At 47.8% G+C, this 20,158-nt stretch overlaps 1 protein-coding gene across 1 annotated transcript in view; it reads left to right on the forward strand.

The window, feature by feature from the left end:
- The window catches only part of epb41l2 (erythrocyte membrane protein band 4.1 like 2), a 136,516-nt gene that overhangs the window by 35,637 nt on the left and 80,721 nt on the right, over positions 1 to 20,158 (forward strand). Inside the window, exons 2-3 of the mRNA XM_080533957.1 lie at positions 5,180 to 5,817; positions 7,458 to 7,688. Coding sequence (XP_080390083.1) covers positions 5,194 to 5,817; positions 7,458 to 7,688 — 855 coding nt within the window. The 5' untranslated portion in view covers positions 5,180 to 5,193. The remainder of the gene's footprint in view (positions 1 to 5,179; positions 5,818 to 7,457; positions 7,689 to 20,158) is intronic.

Below are 20,158 nucleotides of genomic sequence, written 5' to 3' on the forward strand. Positions count from 1 at the left end.
TTCTGACATTTTGAGGCATCCTCTGCTAGCTTCTTACTTTTTTTCTCCCTAATTTTCTGGGCACCCCCTTTCACTATCTTATCTACGAACATGACAATTAGGGATGGACGGTTTCCAATTATTGAAACCGAAAAACCGTCAAAGACTAAAAAAAAAAAAGGAGCGCCAATTTCAAATAATTGAGCCCTACTGCTACAATACACATGTCGAACACCATTAAAACACCGTAAGCACAGTCGCAACACATTTAGGCTACTTAGTTTCACAAATATAAGTGGCAAGGCAGACTTTTGTAAGCTACACCATACATGAAAACACATGAACACTTAACACACCAGCTCCGCTGATCCAGGGTGCACGCCTGCACGGAAGATCATCTCTTGGAACAGCGTCTTCATTGAATGAACTGCTTTCTCAATATCTTGGTTCTTAGACAAAGTTTCAACTGCTGCTCAATGTATTTAAATATTTGAATACTGCTCAATAATCACTGAAATATTAGACTTAGAATTATGCAGTGAACATACTTAAAGCTTTTCATAAAAACCACATGCCGCGAGACTGACTCGTCCTGAACTGTCGTAAGTCAATCAACAAAGAATGCCCCATCAAAATAAAAGTGCCCATGGTAGAGCTGTCAAAATAGAGCTTTCAAAATAAATGTACTAATACAGATAGAGATAAATACAGAACTACCTTTGCGTCACTAAGTGACCGCGTATCTTCTGAGACATGCGTTCTGTCATCACTTTCAGTAGCGCCTTCACACACAGTGGCGCTGTGCACAAACACTCTTGATCCGTTTTGCTGTTGTTTTATTATATTGTGGTTTAGTAAATACTGCACTTGGAGTTACATTCAATGCATGATTTGTGCTATAGAACATAAATAAAGTTTGATTGATTGATTGATATCAAATCAAATCACATTTTATTTCTATAGCGCATTTCTCACAAAAGTGACCCAATGCGCTTTACAGAGAGCAGCGAAAATGATCTTATTAAATGTAAGCGAGTAATTGTAAAAAAACTTTCCTATCTACCAAGAAGGCAACTATCTTTCCCATAGAGTGATTCGTTACCCTTAAATATAATCCCAATTAGATATTAATCCTCAGTTATTCTTCACAACTGACCAAACCTCTCACTCATTGAACGGCAGATTCAGACTGTATCATTGTTATTTTCACACACGACAAACATGTGACATGTTCCAGTTTTATTCTTTGAACAACATAGAATATACAATAGAATAGAAAACGTAAACAAAAACATCTATAAATATAAATGCAAACGAGTGCAAATTGAGTGCAAGCAGGTAAAAATAAAAAATTAAAAATCCGGTTTCAGACGGTTTTGATAAAAAAACTTTTCTATTTTTAGATTATAAATAATGACAATGCACTTGGGTTGTCGGCCGAGGGATCAGAGTGGGGGAGGGGGCCGATGGACAGCAGGGCCTAAGCATGTGATTGGGCCAGCCCATGTGTTCGTATAAACGGGGGCCGCCGCTTGATTTTGGGCCGCGCTAAAACCTGCCAACAACTTTGTCTCGGACTTGTTTGGAGAGTTCCTTGGTCTTCATGGCAGTGTTTGGTTGGTGGTGCCTCTTGCTTAGGTGTTGCAGCCTCTGGGGCCTTTCAGAAAAGGTGTGTATATACTGACAGATCATGTGACACTTAGATTGCATACAAGTGGACTAATGATGTGACTTCTGAAGGTAATTGGTTGCACCAGAGGTTTTTAGGGGCTTCATAACAAAGGGGGTGAATACATATGCACATGCCAATTTTCAGTTCTTTATTTTTTTAAATTCTTCTATTTCTCATTTAATTTAAAAACTAACACTATTTTGTGCAGATTCATTAAATAAAATTCTGATTAAAAAAATGTTTAAATTACAGGTTGTAATGTAATAAAATAGGTAAAAAGTACTTTTGCAAGGCACTGTATATACCATATTTTCCGGACTATAAGTCGCACTGGACTATAAGTCGCATTTATTTAGAAATGTATTTCACAAAATCCAAGACCAAGAACAGACATTTAATCTGGAAAAGCAAGTTATTCAACTACACAATAGCACACAGAATAACAGGCTGAATAGGTGTCTGGTATGTTAACGTAACACATTAACAGTTATTCAGCTACACAATAGCATAAAGAACATACCTGGGAGGCTGAATAGGCTAAATTAACATAACAAGCCAGCTAGTCCAACAAGCAAGTTACCAGTAAACAAGTTCACCAAGCTCCCGTTAATGTTTCAGTTAATTTCTTCAGTGGTACAGGAGCAGCATATAGTTGTCACAAGCCCAGAGCGCCCTCTCGCGGCTGTAGACGGTAATGTAAAACTATGAAAAAAAGTGTGACTAAAGGCCAATGCACACAGCGTGCGATTTCTGTTGCGCGTCAACATTCCATTTTGAAGTTTGAATGGAAGTCTATGAGAACATCGCATCTCAACACACACAGCCCCGATTTTAATCGCACGGTGAAAATTCGATTCCATTCATTTTGAATGGGACAAAGCACACGGCGTGCGAGTTTTGTCGCACTGCATTGTCCCATTCAAAATGAATGGAATCGAATTTTCACCGTGCGATTAAAATGTGTGTGTGTTGAGATGCGATGTTCTCATAGACTTCCATTCAAACTTCAAAATGGAATGTTGACGCGCAACAGAAATCGCACGCTGTGTGCATCGTCCTTTATAGTCCGGAAAAGTGCAGTCCATTTACAGACGGAGGCCTGTCTGCGTGTGAGGGGCTGTCGGTGGTATTTGGGTGGAAGCAAGCCTGGTCGTCTACCTGCTGGCGGCCTCAGGCCCCTGAGACATACCTCTCCTAGGACAGACCTACAGACATACCTCTTCTAGGACAGACCTACAGACATACCTCTTCTAGGACAGACCTACAGACAACATACCTCTCCTAGGACAGACCTACAGACATACCTCTCCTAGGACAGACCTACAGACATACCTCTCCTCGGAAAGACCTACAGACATACTAGGACAGGCACTCCTATAGACCTATCGCTAAGCCACGCCCCAAAATAGAAATTGTCCAATCATATCACAGCAAAAGTCACTACAGGCAGAAAACTCGGACAAACAACTCGCTAATATCTGATGGTCAAAAGCTCCTTGACTAAATATTCTTGTTCATGTCTATTACTTAGTTGTAAATCAGAAATGTGCCAACTCCCGCCATTGTAAGTCATTGAATGTCATTCAGTCACGGTCGACCAGTCAGTCACTGTCAGTGAAGAATTTGATCAAGAGTTGTTTGTTTGTCTGAGTTTTCAAAGGGGGTGTGGCTTAGCGATAGGTCTATTGGCTGGATCACTGTGTTTGATGTACCACGGATGGACGTTTAGGTTTAAACGCAACTTTATTAACAACAGACCCAGTTGAGGTTGAAGTTGGGATGTTCATCTGAGCTGATGCTTCCGTTCTATACGTACCCCTCTCTCTCTCTCTCTGTCTTTAGACCAGACATTCTATACGTACCACTCTCTCTCTCTCTGTCTTTAGACCAGACATTATATACGTACCACTCTCTCTCTCTCTCTGTCTTTAGACCAGACATTCTATACGTACCACTCTCTCTCTCTCTGTCTTTAGACCAGACATTCTATACGTACCCCTCTCTCTCTCTCTGTCTTTAGACCAGACATTCTATACGTACCACTCTCTCTCTCTCTGTCTTTAGACCAGACATTCTATACGTACCCCTCTCTCTCTCTCTCTCTCTCTCTCTCTCTCTCTCTCTCTCTCTCTCTCTCTCTCTCTCTCTCTCTCTCTCTCTCTCTCTCTGTCTTTAGACCAGACATTCTATACGTACCACTCTCTCTCTCTCTCTCTCTCTCTCTCTCTCTCTCTCTCTCTCTCTCTCGGTCTTTAGACCAGACATTCTATACGTACCACTCTCTCTCTCTCTCTCTCTCTCTCTCTCTCTCTCTCTCTCTCTCTCTCTCTCTCTCTCTCTCTCTCTGTCTTTAGACCAGACATTCTATACGTACCCCTATCTCTCTCTCTGTCTTTAGACCAGACATTCTATACGTACCACTCTCTCTCTCTCTGTCTTTAGACCAGACATTCTATACGTACCCCTCTCTCTCTCTCTCTCTGTCTTTAGACCAGACATTCTATACGTACCACTCTCTCTCTCTCTCTCTGTCTTTAGACCAGACATTCTATAGTATAGAATCTATACGTACCACTCTCTCTCTCTGTCTTTAGACCAGACATTCTATACGTATCACTCTCTCTCTCTCTCTGTCTTTAGACCAGAAATTCTATACGTACCACTCCCTCTCTCTCTGTCTTTAGACCAGACATTGGTTTTAACTCAATAAAACTACACAGCTAAAGAAATTGTAACACTCCAATTCATAAAAAAAAACATTATGTGCAAAGTGAGAAAAAAACGATTTTATTGAGTTAATACCAATGTCTGGTCTAAATTCGCACATCTCAAGCGTGAAGACACACTGCCAGTGTGGAAGCCGCAACAGTGAGCCCACCCTCCCATAATCACCTCAGGTTACACCTGGCATATATAATAATAATAATAATAATAATAATAATAATAATAACTTTATTTGTATAGGCTAGCGCTTTTCCTGCAAACGTTGCAGCTCAAAGTGCTTTAATCATTATATAATCTTAATTTAATTATTGAGTCATTTAAAGGCAATATTAAAAAGATGGGTTTTTAGTCTTGACTTGAACATATGTGCTGAGGTTGCATCCCTAATGTAAACTGGCAGTGCATTCCACAATCTGGGTGCTTAAAATGAGAATGCAGCCTCACCAAATCTCTTCTTTTGTACGTGTGGTACACAGAGAAAGCCAGCGTCAGAAGACCTGATGATATCCTGTCATCATGTCATGATGATGTCACCAATGCCATTTAAAACCATCAACATGAATCGCCTACTGAAACACTGAAACACTGCTGAGGAATAACAATGTTGTGTTACTACCAAGACATTTGTCTCCAGGCTAGTAGTGTGATATGTTCCTCCAGCTGCCAGCTGAATCAATGACGTTACCTTCACTTTCTCTCTTTCTCTTTCACTCTCTCGTGCTCCCTCTCTCCCCCTCTCTCGTTAAAGTGTGATTTCTTTTTTTAACCCTCTCTCTCTCTCTCTCTCTCCCCCTCTCTCTCCAGTGTGATCGGTAACCATGACGACAGAGGTGGGATCCGAGACAGAGGTGAAGAAGGAGCCGGAGAAGGGGGCGGAGCAACAGCAAGAACAACAACCGGAGAACGACCAATCAGCGCCGGCTGAGAACAAGACCAACGGCGAGAGCCACGCCCCAGAGCCCCCCGCCGCCGCCGCAGCAGAGGCCCCTCCCCCCGCCCTGGAGAACAAGGAAGAGGCGGAGCCTGCTGCCGACAACGCCGCAGCCGCAGACACTGCCGCCCCGCAGAACGGGGAGGAGGAAGACGCCGCCCCCGATACTAGCCCCGTCTCTAGCCCCGCCCCCGGGGGGGCGCCGGAGAAGAGGGAGGGCAAGGGCATCTCGCGGTTCCTCCCCCCGTGGCTGAAAAAGCAGAAGTCTCAGAGTCAGGTGGTGCCTAAGGACAAGGAGGAGGCGTCGCCCCCCGCCCCCGACGCCGTCAAGGAGGAGGAGCAGGAGGAGGAGGGAGGGGAGAAGGCGGAGGCCGAGCAGCAACAGCAGCAGCAGCAGACACCGCCCTCTGTAAATGGGGACAACCAGGAAGTGAACGGAGAGGAAGTAGAAAAGAGACAGGAAGTGAAGTCGGAGGAGGAGAGCCACTCGACGGCCAGCGCAGACACACAGGTAGATAACTAGGTGTCTATAGCAGACACACAGGTAGATAACTAGCTGTCTATAGCAGACACACAGGTAGATAACTAGCTGTCTATAGCAGACACACAGGTAGATAACTAGGTGTCTATAGACACACAGGTAGATAACTAGGTGTCTATAGACACACAGGTAGATAACTAGGTGTCTATAGCAGACACACAGGTAGATAACTAGCTGTCTATAGCAGACACACAGGTAGATAACTAGCTGTCTATAGTAGACACACAGGTAGATAACTAGCTGTCTATAGCAGACACACAGGTAGATAACTAGCTGTCTATAGTAGACACACAGGTAGATAACTAGGTGTCTATAGCAGACACACAGGTAGATAACTAGGTGTCTATAGACACACAGGTAGATAACTAGCTGTCTATAGCAGACACACAGGTAGATAACTAGGTGTCTATAGTAGAGATGCTGTATAGTATTCATAATGAACAAACAGGATAATATTAATGATCGTACAGTGTGTAGCATTGATGTGTACTAGTGTCTAGCGGTGGAGGCTGGTGGAGGTAGAAATGGGAGGACGGCCTAATAGGAGCTGGAAACGCACCGCTGTGATTACCTCACCAACTGCCAGAGCATTCCGGAACAATCACCGCCCAGCCTGCCAAGGCTTTTATGATATGTCCCCAGCGACTCTGATTGACTACAAAATGAGGCCTCATAATTTATGCATTTTTGGTGAATAAAGTCACCAAAACGCCTCAAGTCACCTGACCTGGCTCCTCCACAGCTCTCGCCACCCTGTAGAATCAGACCGTCTCTCTCGCTCTCTCTCTCTCTCTCTCTCTCTCTCTCTCTCTCTTTTTTCTCTCTCCCCCTCTCTCTCACTCTTCCCCCCCTCTATCTCCCTCCCTCTCTCTCTCACTCTCTCACTCTCTCTCTCTCTCTCTCTCTCCCTCCCTCTCTTTCTCTATCCCTCCCCCTCCCCCTCCCTCTCTCTCTCCCTCCCCCTTTCTCTCTCTATACCTCATAGTGAAGCGTCATTCTCCTGTATAAGGAGTGATGGAATGAAGATCTGGTATCAGAAACAAAACCACAGTGTTTGGACCTCCGGAGATCTGTCGTCCTGCTTACAGAAGGTTTATTTAACAGGAGGAGTGAGAGAGACAGACAGCCAGAGCAGCCATGGCCTGCTGCAGCGTCTCCTCAGACGCCTGTCACTGGCCCAGGCCTGGCCAGAAAACCTCCTCCTCTTGTTCCATGTGTATCCACCCTGTGACATCATCCCCCGAGATCTAGCCAATGGAAACAGTCACAGCTGGTCAACAGCAGTGTGTGTGTGTGGGTGTGTGTGTGGGTGTGTGTGGGTGTGTGTGGGTGTTTTTCGGAGATTAAAGAGCCCTCGACTCGTGAGGGTCCTCAGACAGAGAGCAGGACTACGGGAGAGATGGTACTAAAACTAGATTAAACTAGATTAGATTAGATTAGATAATTAATCTGATTCACCTGTAGACTGGATGGTCTCGTGTGTGTGTGTGTGTGTGTGTGTGTGTGTGTGTGTGTGTGGCTGGAGCCTGTTGTCTATCTCGCCTGCTAAAGTAACTAACTAACTGTGTGTGTGTGTGTGTGTGTGTCTGTCTCCGTTTGTGTCTGCCTAGCCTGCGAAGGAGGAGAAGGGAGAGCAGGAGTCGGTGGAGAAGGGTACGGAGGAGAAGAAAGCGGAGGGAGAGGGGGAGGAGGAGGAGAAGAAGGAGGCGGAGGAGGAGGTGCCGGCCAGCCCCAAGCCTGAGGGCCACTCCATCCTGAAGTCCCCCCTCACCAGGAAGGTGAAGATGGTGGGCTGTCAGGTCGTCCTACTGGACGGGTCACAGTTTCCCTGCGAAGTCGAGGTGAGAGTGTGTGTTCACGGAGTGTGTTTGGTGTGTGTGTGTACGTGTGAGGGTAGGTGTGTGAGAGAGAGAGAGAGAGAGAGAGAGAGAGTGTACGTGTGAGGGTAGGTTTGTGTTTGTGTGTGTGTGTGTGTGAGAGAGAGAGAGAGAGAGAGAGAGAGAGAGAGAGAGAGAGAGAGAGAGAGAGAGAGAGAGAGAGAGAGAGAGAGAGAGAGAGAGAGAGAGAGAGAGAGAGAGAGAGAGAGAGAGAGAGAGAGAGAGAGAGAGAGAGAGAGAGAGAGAGAGAGAGAGAGAGAGAGAGAGTGTGTGTGTTATCATGTGTACTCCTGCTCTTCTTCTCCACTCTGCTGACGAGGCCAAGGTCACTGGTCCTCCTCCCTCTCTTCTGCCTCAGGACTCTCTCTCTCACACACACACACACACACACTCACACACACACACAATTCATTATGATAATGTTTGTGCAGAAGGTGAACAGGACTATGGGTAATCCTACTGAGGAGGTGGGAGGTTGGCTGTCCTCCCTGTGTGTGTGTGCGAGTGTGTGTGTGTTTGTGCTGCAGGCTGGATCTATATTTAGCTCCACTGCTGCCGCAGTTAATGGTGATATCAACGGGACATCCACCTGTAAACACACACACACACACACACACACACACACCTTCTTCTAGCACTACGACAGCCATTGGCCCCTGGCCTGAGCATACGTAGATCATCTGTTCCTGTCATGACTGATGGTATGATAGTTGATTCACCTACTTAAGTCAATGTGTTGGTTGTAAGTCGTAAAAACGTCTGCTAAATGCCTAAAATGTAAATGTAACACACACACACACACACACACACACACACACACACACACACACACACCCACGGAACATGAGGAGATAAACCAGTTTGGCAGCTGATTTTCAGTTAGTTTGTCTGATGGACAATTGTGCTCTCCGCTACTAGACAGGCTGACGGCCACAGTGAACTACAGTAAACTACATTGAACTACAGTAAACTACAGTAACCTACAATAACCTACAGTGAACTACAGTAAACTACAGTGAACTACAGTAAACAACAGTGAACTACAGTAACCTACAGTAAAGCCAGGGTAGCCGGGGTAGAAGCTAAGCGCGCTGCAGGGGGATCGTCTGGTGGCTGGGGGTCCGACGCCCACCAGGCCAGATTAGACACACACACACACACACACACACACACACAGGCCAGATTAGAGGGGGGTCCCTTACACACACACACAGGCCAGATTAGAGGGGGGTCCCTTACACACACACACAGGCCAGATTAGAGGGGGGTTCCAGTCTGAACCCCCCTACAGATTAGACCTACAGCATCTGCTGTCCCACCCCTGAACACGTGGCCCAGCACCCCTCCTGACCCCTGACCCTGGCACCCCTCCTGACCCCTGACCCTGCCCCCCCCGCCCCTCCTGACCCCTGACCCTGCCCCCCCCCGCCCCTCCTGACCCCCTCCTTATATGGACAGTTACTGTAGCCAAGATGGGCGAGGGATGACCGGGTGAAGAGGGGACGATAATGAGGAGGGGTGGGGGGCAGTTTAATGAGGGGGAGGGGGTTAATGAGAGGTTAATGGTGGTGCGGGGCAGGGTAATGAGGGGGGGGGTTAATGGGGGTGGGGGGGCAGGGTAATTAAGCAGGGGGGGGGGGGGGGGGGGGGGGGTTAATGAGGGGTGAATGAGGGATCCTCACGGTCCATGAAGTCAACGCTAAATATCAACATGCTAACATGCTAGCTAGTCCTCCTGTGTTCTACCTCAGGTTCTACCTCAGGTTCTACCTCATGTTCTACCTCATGTTCTACCTCAGGTTCTACCTCAGGTTCTACCTCATGTTATTGACCACAGTCCAGTTGAGGTCAACTCTATGGACCTGGGAGTCGAGCTGAACATGCATTTAGAGACAGACATCAGGGTAGACAGACAGACAGACAGACAGCAGGGTTGAGAGACAGACATGCAGACAAACAAACAGGCAGACAGCAGGGTTGAGAGACAGACAAACAGACAGACAGGCAGTAGGGTTGAGAGACTGACAAACAGACAAACAAACAGACAGACAGACAGACAGACAGCAGGGTTGAGAGACAGACAGACAGACAGCAGGATTGAGGGACATACAGACAGAGACGGACAGACAATAGGGTTGAGAGACAGACAGGCAGCAGGGTTGAGAGACATACAGACAGACGGACAGACAGCAGGGTTGAGGGACAGGCAGACAGAGAGACAGACAAACAGCAGGGTTGAGAGACAGACAGACAGACAGAGAGACAGACAAACAGCAGGGTTGAGAGACAGACAGACAGACATGCTGTCCTAATGAGCCAGTCCAGACCAGGCAGTTGAACAGACAGACAGACAGACAGCAGGGTTGAGAGACAGACAGACAGACAGACAGACAGGCTGTCCTAATGAGCCAGTCCAGACCAGGCAGTTGAACAGACAGACAGACAGCAGGGTTGAGAGACAGACAGACAGACAGACACACAGACAGACACACAGACAGACAGCAGGGTTGAGAGACAGACAGACAGACAGGCAGGCTGTCCTAATGAGCCAATCCAGGCCAGGCAGTTGAACAGACAGACAGACAGACAGACAGGCTGTCCTAATGAGCCAGTCCAGGCCAGGCAGTTGAACAGACAGACAGACAGCAGGGTTGAGAGACAGACAGACAGACAGACAGGCTGTCCTAATGAGCCAGTCCAGGCCAGGCAGTTGAACAGACAGGGCTTTGTTGGCGGCCCAGAGAGCTGAGGCATCATTAGCGGGGGGGTGGAGGTATTGTTGCAGGCCAGTCACCCAGAACACACTGGCATATCTAAACTACAGGTCATGCTGCCTTCCCTGGAATCTATCTGTCTCTGGGATCTGGGAGCGGGGGTAATGTCTAGGATCTATTAGGGATCTGGGAGCGGGGGTAATGTCTAGGATCTATTAGAGATCTGGGAGCGGGGGTAATGTCTAGGATCTATTAGGGATCTGGGAGCGGGGGTAATGTCTAGGATCTATTAGGGATCTGGGAGCGGGGGTAATGTCTAGGATCTATTAGAGATCTGGGAGCGGGTTTTCATCAAGGATCTCTCTGTACATTGTTGCATTCATCTTTCCCTCGATCCTGACTAGTCTCCCAGTTCCTGCCGCTGAAAAACATCCCCACAGCATGATGCCACCACCACCATGCTTCACTGTAGGGATGGTATAATATTATGACGCTGCACCACCATGCTTCACTGTAGGGATGGTATATGACGCTGCACCACCATGCTTCACTGTAGGGATGGTGTATGATGCTGCACCACCACCATGCTTCACTGTAGGGATGGTATATGACGCTGCACCACCATGCTTCACTGTAGGGATGGTATATGACGCTGCACCACCATGCTTCACTGTAGGGATGGTATTGGCCAGGTGGTTGTAAGATAATTGAGTTTCTCTGAGAGTCCTTTAGGTGCCTTTTGACAAACTCCAAGCGGGCTGTCATGTGCTTTTTACTGAGGAGTGGCTTCCATGATACGAGCAAGTGGTCAAAAGAAGAAGGATGAGGAAGAAGAGAGCCAAATGCTTAGCTATGGCTTCTTGTAGAGCACTCGCTATTATACTTGCGTCTAGAGTGCAGGGTTGCCAGATGGGGCGGGTTACCGCCGAATGGGCTACTGGATTTAGCGGTTATAGACTGGTTAGGCTGTAAATTGTCAATCCCATCTTGCAACCCTGCTAGAGTGACGTAAAACTCGCATTAAAACGCGACTTGACAGTTCAGACGGAGGCGCGTTGCTAAATATCAGATATGTATCCGATATAATACCACCTCTGAACGCGACCCATCTCAGTTGTAATCTCAGTTCTGATCTCAGTTCTAATCTCAGTTCTAATCTCAGTTCTGATCTCAGTTCTGATCTCAGTTCTAATCTCAGTTCTAATCTCAGTTCTAATCTCAGTTCTGTCTCAATTGTAATCTCAGTTCTAGTCACCCCCCCCCCCCCCCCCACACACACCACACTCACACTCTGTGGTGCCTAGCTGGGTGTCTCTGTTCAAGGCTGCCTGCTTGTATATACTGTAGCTGTAGTTAACCCCCCTCTCCTCCCCTTCCTCCTCCCCTTCCTCCTCCCACCCACCCCCTTCCTCCTCCCCCTCTGTGATGTAGCCATGCAGCTGTGATGTATCCGTGTATCCGTGTGTGTAGCTGTGTGTATCAGTGTGTAGCTGCCCCACTAGACGCTGGTGAATAATTTAGCTGTGCAGCTCAGTGAGCATGAAGACCCTGCTGGAGCCTAATCCTACTGAACAGCATGGAGGGAGGGGGGAGGGAGGGGGGGAGGAAGAGGGAGGGAGGGTGGAGGGTTGCCAGACTTATCATCATCATCATTATCATCTTCATCATTTACATTCACAATGTCCCTTTTCCCTAATCTGAGACTGCAGAGAGAGGGAGAGAGGAAGAGCGCAGGAGAGAGGGAGAGAGAGGAAGAGAGAGGAAGAGAGAGAGGGAGGAAGAGAGAGGGACAGAGATAGAGAGAGAGAGAGAGAGAGAGAGAGAGAGAGAGAGAGAGAGAGAGGTCAAGGCTATCACATGGTTGCTATGACAATGACAGTCATGGGAGTTGCCTTAACCACCCTGACTGCAGACACACGGTACTGCAGAGACGAGCCGTAATGATTTAAACAGCCGGACCCGATGTTTACCCTACACTGCTTTACCCCTCCTCCACTCTGCTCACTGTGTAAACCTCTCTCCCTTGTTAGAGAGAGAGAGAGGGAGAGAGAGAGAGGGAGAGAGAGAGAGGGAGGGAGAGAGAGAGAGAGAGAGAGAGAGAGAGAGAGAGATATCCCAGGTTGCCTCTGGTAAACCCTGTGGGAGATGATAAAGACCAAATGTCTGGACGCCATCATGATGTCATGAGTCTTGACTCTGGGCCACGGACATCCAGATGGACCCTCTGCCCTGCCCAGTCCCCTGGACCCTCTGCCCTGCCCAGTCCCCTGGACCCTCTCCCCTGCCCTGTCCCCCAAACCCCTGGACAGACAGACAGGCCCTCTCCCCTGCCCTTTTCCCAAACCCCTGGACAGACAGACAGACACACAGGCCCTCTCCCCTGCCATGTCCCCAAAGCCCTATGGTCCCCCCCCGCCTTCCCCCGGTTGCACAACAGTGTCCAGACTGTCAGGAATGCCGTCTACCAGCCAAGTGGACAGAGCCACCAGGGCTGTTCCAGAAGATTCCCACTGGCTGACTGTGGTAAATGTCTTCAGCCCACCGGGTTCCCAAACGGTTCTGGTCTCGCCGACCCAATCTGACATCAATTACTTCCTGTGACCTGAACATCTTGAATGGCGGTTTTTAATGATGTCCAAATGTTTTGCCGCCTAAAGAAAGACACTCTAATTGTCCGAAGACCCTTCAGTACACTGCAGTATTATAGGCTACAGGTGCAATACACAGACCATGTCTGTGCTCCTTTATCAAAGTCGTAGAGGTCGGTTTGATCTTCTGGAGCTGCTGTTGTTTCTGTCAGCCTGTGTTAGGGTGGGTTGGGGTTGTTGCTGCTATCTTATAATAGTTAATTGTGTGTGTGTGTGTGTGTGTGTGTGTGTGTGTGTGTGTGTGTGTGTGTGTGTGTGTGTGTGTGTGTGCGTGTGCGTGCGTGCGTGCGTGTATCTGTATCTGTGCGTGTGTGTGTTCTTTGGTTAAGAAAGACAGTTGTGTGTATTTAACATGGTTGTGTGTATTTAACATGGTTGTGTATGCAGCGTCTCCTGCATTATTAAACCCTGTCGCAGGGTGTTTGCAGACCGACTCACTCAGTCATTCATAATTCAGACGAGTCATTCCAGTCATTACCATCTCCCACAGCAGTACTGGGTTTGCAGGCAGAGAATTCAAGGGATACTGTTAATAACCTTTCACATATAAACCAGCTGACTGGCTGTGCAGACCTGCGCCCTGCAGAACCAGACACTGGCAGATCTGCCTGCTCAGCGCATAAGTTAACACACTTACTGCCATAAAACACTCACACACACCCACCTGACCTGCTTGTGACTCAGATTGAGTAGAAGACGAAAAATGTCTTCTCCTCCTCTGCTCACAATATTTGATGTCTTTCACGATGGTCACCGTGTCAGATGAGGCAACCGTAGTCACCATGGCAACCGTAGTGCCGTAAATTCTTGCCGTGCGTCTCTGTGGCTGGGAGGGTGGCAGCACTACTGAGTACGACTCCCGACCAATTGTCCTCGTACACTGCTTTTCACGACCTCTGCGAGTTCATAGGTCGTCGGGGAGAAGGGTCAAGAAGTTGTCAATCAATGGCTACAGAAGAGCTGTGTGTGATGCGAAGGAGAGGGGTAAACATGTCTGGTGTTCAACCAGCCCGACGCTGGAAATGTGTCGGCGACAACAACGTTGTGTCAAAAACCTGGCTGCAATGTGTGTCATCTGATCCCGGCATTACACAGCCAAGTCCCTTGAGGTCCCCTGCGGTCCTCTGTTAGCATTAGCATGCTAATGGCTAGCCTAACGACCTGCAGGAGCCAACGGAAGAATCCTAATGAGGCTAGCTAGCCGCTAGCGTGGCGTAGCGCTGCCCCTCTGACGGACAACTCCGCGGTGGACACCCTCTGCCTGCCTCACCCAGGTAACCCTTGGGTTTCCATGGAGTGTTGCCTTGACAACAACACACCCCCCACCCCACGGGGAGGCTGTGGTGTGTGTGTGTGTGTGTGTGTGTGTGTGTGTGTGTGTTTACCCCCAGTTGACCCCGCGTCCAACAGCTGGTGAGGCCGGAGAAGAGCCTGCTAGCCCGGGGGAAGTGCAGGAATGTGCAAACGTGACGTTAGTGAGTTAGGGTTTCTAGAGACTAGGAGTTAGGGTTTCTAGAGACTAGGAGTTAGGGTTTCTAGAGACTAGGAGTTAGGGTTTACAGGGTTAGGGTTTATAGAGACTAGGAGTTAGGGTTTATAGAGACTAGGAGTTAGGGTTTACAGGGTTAGGGTTTATAGAGACTAGGAGTTAGGGTTTATAGAGACTAGGAGTTAGGGTTTACAGGGTTAGGGTTTATAGAGACTAGGAGTTAGGGTTTATAGAGACTAGGAGTTAGGGTTTACAGCGTTAGGGTTTATAGAGACTAGGGGTGAATCCCAATTCACCACTCCGGCTACGTTTTCACCCCTCCGCTCCGTTTTGCGCGTTCACGTGTAGCCGTAAAGTTATCTATCCACAGGCTGATATGTGCATGATAGGCGCAAATCCCCCCCCCCCCCCCCCCCCCCCCTTGGTGGTATATGATGCTATCTGTATTGCGGCACTTATTATACCAAAACAACTCGCAATCTAATCCGAGCAGTTGTTATTATGTAATATTATCGATGGATGTGCCATTTTTGATGGAGGGCAGTGAGCGGGAGACTCATCAAGGACATGTAGTTAATTAATGCAGTGGACAGTGTTTCTCCAGCGTTCCTGTCACATCGGATTTCGTAACGCCATAAAAATATATCTGTGCTGTTATATATATATATATATATATATATATAAATGACATGTTATAAGGCTGATCTGCGCATGATAGTGCTGCATTTTGACATATTTCATGTTTCCGCCCGTTGATGGTATATGACGCTATAGTCAGTCCCAATGGTCCAAAAGTCAAGCGCTTCGTAACACAGACGGGGTGAATTTTATGAATGAAAGTGAAAGTTCTGTCACAAAACGCCGTTACGTATCCTCACACATTTTTAAGTGGGTATACGGAAATCCTTGGCCTTTCCTAGTGGGTATACGGCATAGTCCTGCGTATCACCTAGACTACACCACTGGAGCACAGGTTTCATACAGGTTAGAGCTTATTCTGTCATGGTCTGATAATGAAGCATTGTTCTTTTTTATTTTATGACTTGTTTGATCGCGTTCAAGTTCATTCAAGTTGTGAATGAATCGCGAGCGTCAATGCTTTTCTACGATACTACGTGTAATGTCACTTGGACATAGAATAATAAGACACTTTAGTCTGGGTTCAACAAAGGTATAACCAGTTTACTTCGGTTCTCTCGACACCTGTCAGTCACCTACTGGTATATCATGAACTCTCTCTAAGGCGTATGCGCTGACTATGAATTAACCCATTCATTACACTACGGATGACGTCGTGAAGGGTTGTCCCATTTCCCCCGGGGAACCACTACGGCTATGGCTCCAAAACGAGTGACTCCAAAACGAGTGACTCCAAAACGAGCCGAAGTGGTAAAAAAGATAATCGGGATTGGGCCTAGGAGTTAGGGTTGACAGGGTTAGGGTTTATAGAGACTAGAGCCCTGTCCGGACGGCATATAAATTACCTGAGGACCTCGGTAATATATGTTTTACCTGGGGTAATTCGGTAATTTTTATCCCGTCCGGACCGACCATGTCAGTGATTTACTCCAGGGACCCCAGTAATTATTCCGGCTGGAATTACCTACTGTGTTTCAGCAAACCCTGAGGTCCTCAGGTAATTTTATTACCGTCCGGATCGACATGTCAGTATTGCATGATTTTGCGCGATATTAATACTAGAATTTACCGTTTTGACCGGGGTAGCTCTGTGCAAACAATGGATGTGGATGACATTATTAACTCCCTTGAATCTCCACTATCGGATAACCAAACCACCTAAAAGGTTAATCGACGACGACGATGTAAGTGACGATGGACTGATTTCTTCTTCTGAACCAGTTCTAGCGAATTTACCTAACATTAGCTTGTAAACTGTGCAGTTTGTATGGTCTGGATCTAGCACTCTATAAATCACGGTGTCTGACAACACACAGGGATGAAGTTAGGGGTGGGAATCGCAAGGTAACTGACGTATTGATAACCGTACAATATTACCCCCCTGTAACCAGGGAGTAGCTAAAGGACTGTAGAATTTAGGAAGGGCTGGTTATCTAACTAACTCGGAGCTAAATCGGCAGTGTAGGAGGATACAGGCAGGGGGCGCCAGCAACCCTTTAGACTAGCAGTACTAGCATTAGCATTAGCATTAGAATTAGCATTAGCATTAGCATTAGCTAACAGACAACTAAACACACAGTAATGTAGCAAAGATGAACGAACACATTTATTTAGACAAATGATATATACATCCCCGTATATACTCCCTCCCAGCCGGCCACACACACACTCAATCACTCACTCACACGCAGGGCCTGGCCTGGAAAAGGCTTAGAGTCCCGGACTGAAAGGAGCGCGTTGAGGCCTGGTTGGAGCTCGCATGTGCTTCGAGGAAGGCAGTAGACAAAGGGGGGGGGTGACGTAGCAACTCGAAGGGAAAGGGGCTTCTTCGTAGTCCACGACGAGGTGTGAATGGCTCAGGTCCGGTGGTCCACGGTCGGTCGCAATCCACCTCGTGAAGGCGACGGCTCTGTCCAGCTTGGGTCTCGCTTGGTCCAACGTTAGCAGCCGGCGGCTGGCAAGGCTGGCTAACGGGGACACAGCTAAACTGGGCTAGCGCTGCCAACTCAACGAACTCCGAACTCCCGCGGTGCTGCGGGTAGCCCGTGATTCACTACTAACAGTCAATGCCAAAGGCAGGTCTCCTCCGACACTCAGAGTCTCCCGTTCTCCTTGTGGACTGTTGAGAGATGTTGAATTGCTGCTGTAAGGTTTGCCCTCTGTCACAGTGGTAAACTCAATAATCACTCTTCAGGTCTTCAGCTTCAGCACGGTGTGCGTTTTACTGACTCCGCCATCTTAGATCGACTTCTCGTTTTCTCCTTCTCATGTCACTCTCGTTACTCTCATCACTCTGACTCACTCTGACGCACAGACCACTTCCGTCGCTATATATACACCAACCGAACATACATCCGGTCACGTACGCCAATCATACATCCGGTCACGTACGCCACTCAAAACCACGCCCACTAAACTGGCGCTTACACAATACTAAACAAATCTAAGACAGAACTTATACAATTACAATAACAATACATACACCTTCATGAAAACGTACATGAACAGTATGGAAAATAATAAAGGAAATAACAGGGGCAAAATAGGGCTGATTCGGGGAAACTAACTGGCTCTAAATTGTGGGCCTTCATAACACCCCCGATAATCTATACATTGTAAGAGAAAATTCATCAACGATACATCCCAATATCTGTTAACTGATATTTCATAACGTGGTTCCAGTGTTAGCAGCATTCGGCAGAAACCTTCGTTTTCCACACCCCTGTACAGGCGAAGGTCCTTGAATGAATGAATGAGCCCTCGGGGAGTTAAAGTTTGTTTTGAAATATAATCGTTCGAGACTTTAGATCTCGTATCTGTTTTTCCCCGCTTTGCGCCATTTCAGCCATTCATGTTCTTAATTTTAATAACATCAAAACATTCTGATAGAACATCGACATGCTAGAAACACATAACTACACATAATTAGATGCTCACACAGCCCCAAACGCGAACACATCCCAAAACGAAAGTATTTACAAATTATGAGTATTTCGTGATCGTTAAACTGCTGTTTATTATATCGAGTGGGTACTTTAAAACGTAAAGTTTCGTGTTATGAAAAAAACGAGTCTGCAAGTGGTGTCGGCTGCGTTCGTAAATTCGCTCTGGAAATCTGATCAGCAGTCATGGAATGCCTCTTGTCCAATCAAATGACTTGTTGTTGCTACACGTGCGTTGTGTTGTGGGTCTGACAAAATATCCGGCGGGAACAGCTTCTTTTTCTGTGATGTTAAATGGCAGCTTGCACGCGAAACGCAAACATGCATGGAGATTTTTTATTCCATCCGGATCGGTCATTAAAATCACTGGGGTCCTAGGGTAAAAAAATATTACCGAGGTCCTCAGGTAATTTATATGCCGTCCGGACAGGGCTTAGGAGTTAGGGTTTATAGGGTTAGGGTTCATAGAGACTAGGACTGTGTGTGTACTGTATTCCTCCGCCCTACAGTGATTGGTCAATAAGAGTCGGAGCGTCAGGCAGAGATACGGGGCTGTGTTTGGAAACCAGTGGTTTGAGAATAAACAACGGCATCGCCTTAGACACACACACACTCACACACACACACACACACACACACACACACACACACACACACACACATGACCCAATACCTGGCAGTGGCACAGTCAGATCAGGTGTGTGTCTGCCACGCCTAGAGTAATAGTAGGTTGCAACGTTCCAAGTTCCAACCTTTTTATTTTATTGCCGTCCCGTCACGAATCCTCTCCTCCTCCTTCTCCTCCTCCTCCAGAGCAGATCTCTGGACCATGTGGACCGTCATGTGTCTGCTTCCTGGGGGCTCTCAACTCCTTCCACGCGCTGTGAGATCTGGGACCAGGAGTCCCAAACGTTTAATCTGGATCAGAATGATCCCGATGTCTTTTTCCTCTGATCCAGGATCGGAGGGAGCTGGCTGATTTTGAGTCGTAGAGGGGGAAGTCAGCCAGCTGGATCTGATCCCGGATCACTCTGATCCAGATTAAACTTTTTGAACAACTGAGCCCTGATGATTGGTTTGGTTAGACTGCAGCCTCTCTCTCTCTCCATCTCTCTCTCCCTCTCTCTCTCTCCCTCTCTCTCCCTCTCTCTCTCCCTCTCCCTCCCTCCATCCAGATGGGGGCTGGTGTCACACTGTCTATTGTCCCCCAGAGGGAGGGGAAACACAAGCAGGCCTCAGGCGTTCCTCTCTAGGGGTGATGACGCTCACAGCATACCTCAGATGCTTCTACCGTCCCCAACACACAAACGCACACACACACAGAAAAAAATACGCACACACATACACACACACACACACACAAAAAAAAATTACGACCTTTTACAACCCCATACCCCGTCTGGACTAAACACGCTTTCTCTGTCCACCCCCCCTCCCACTCCCTTTATCTTTCTTTCCACTCTCCTCACTCTCCCCCCCTCTCTCTCTCTCTCTCTCTCTCTCTCTCTCTCTCTATCTCCCTCTCTCTCTCCCTCTCTCTCTCCCTCTCCCTCTCCCTCTCTCTCTCTCTCTCTCTCCCTCCCTCTCTCTCCCTCCCTCTCTCTCTCTCTCTCTCTCTCTCTCTCTCTCTCTCTCTCTCTCTCTCTCTCTCTCCCTCCCTCTCCCTCCCTCCCTCTGTCTCTCTGTAGTAAAGCCCAGCCATTGTTGACTGTGTGGTTTTATGGTTATTGTCGCTCTCTCCTGATTGGCCGGTGAGGGCGGGAATGTGTCGCCTGAGGAGGTAGACAGACACGTCGGTGGGTCTCTACCTCTTTATCTCTCTCTCTCTCCATCTCTCTCTACCTCTCCCCCTCTCTCTCTCTCTCTCTCTCTCTCCATCTCTACCTCTCGCCCTCTCTCTCTCTCTCTCCATCTCTCCCTCTCTCCCTCTCTACCTCTCCCCCTCTCTACCTCTCCCCCTCTCTCTCTCTTTATCTAACTCTCTCTCTCTCTTTATCTCTCT

The sequence above is a fragment of the Nansenia antarctica genome, assembly GCF_963989245.1.
Source record: "Nansenia antarctica genome assembly, chromosome: 6".
In the NCBI taxonomy this organism is placed as follows: domain Eukaryota; kingdom Metazoa; phylum Chordata; class Actinopteri; order Argentiniformes; family Microstomatidae; genus Nansenia; species Nansenia antarctica.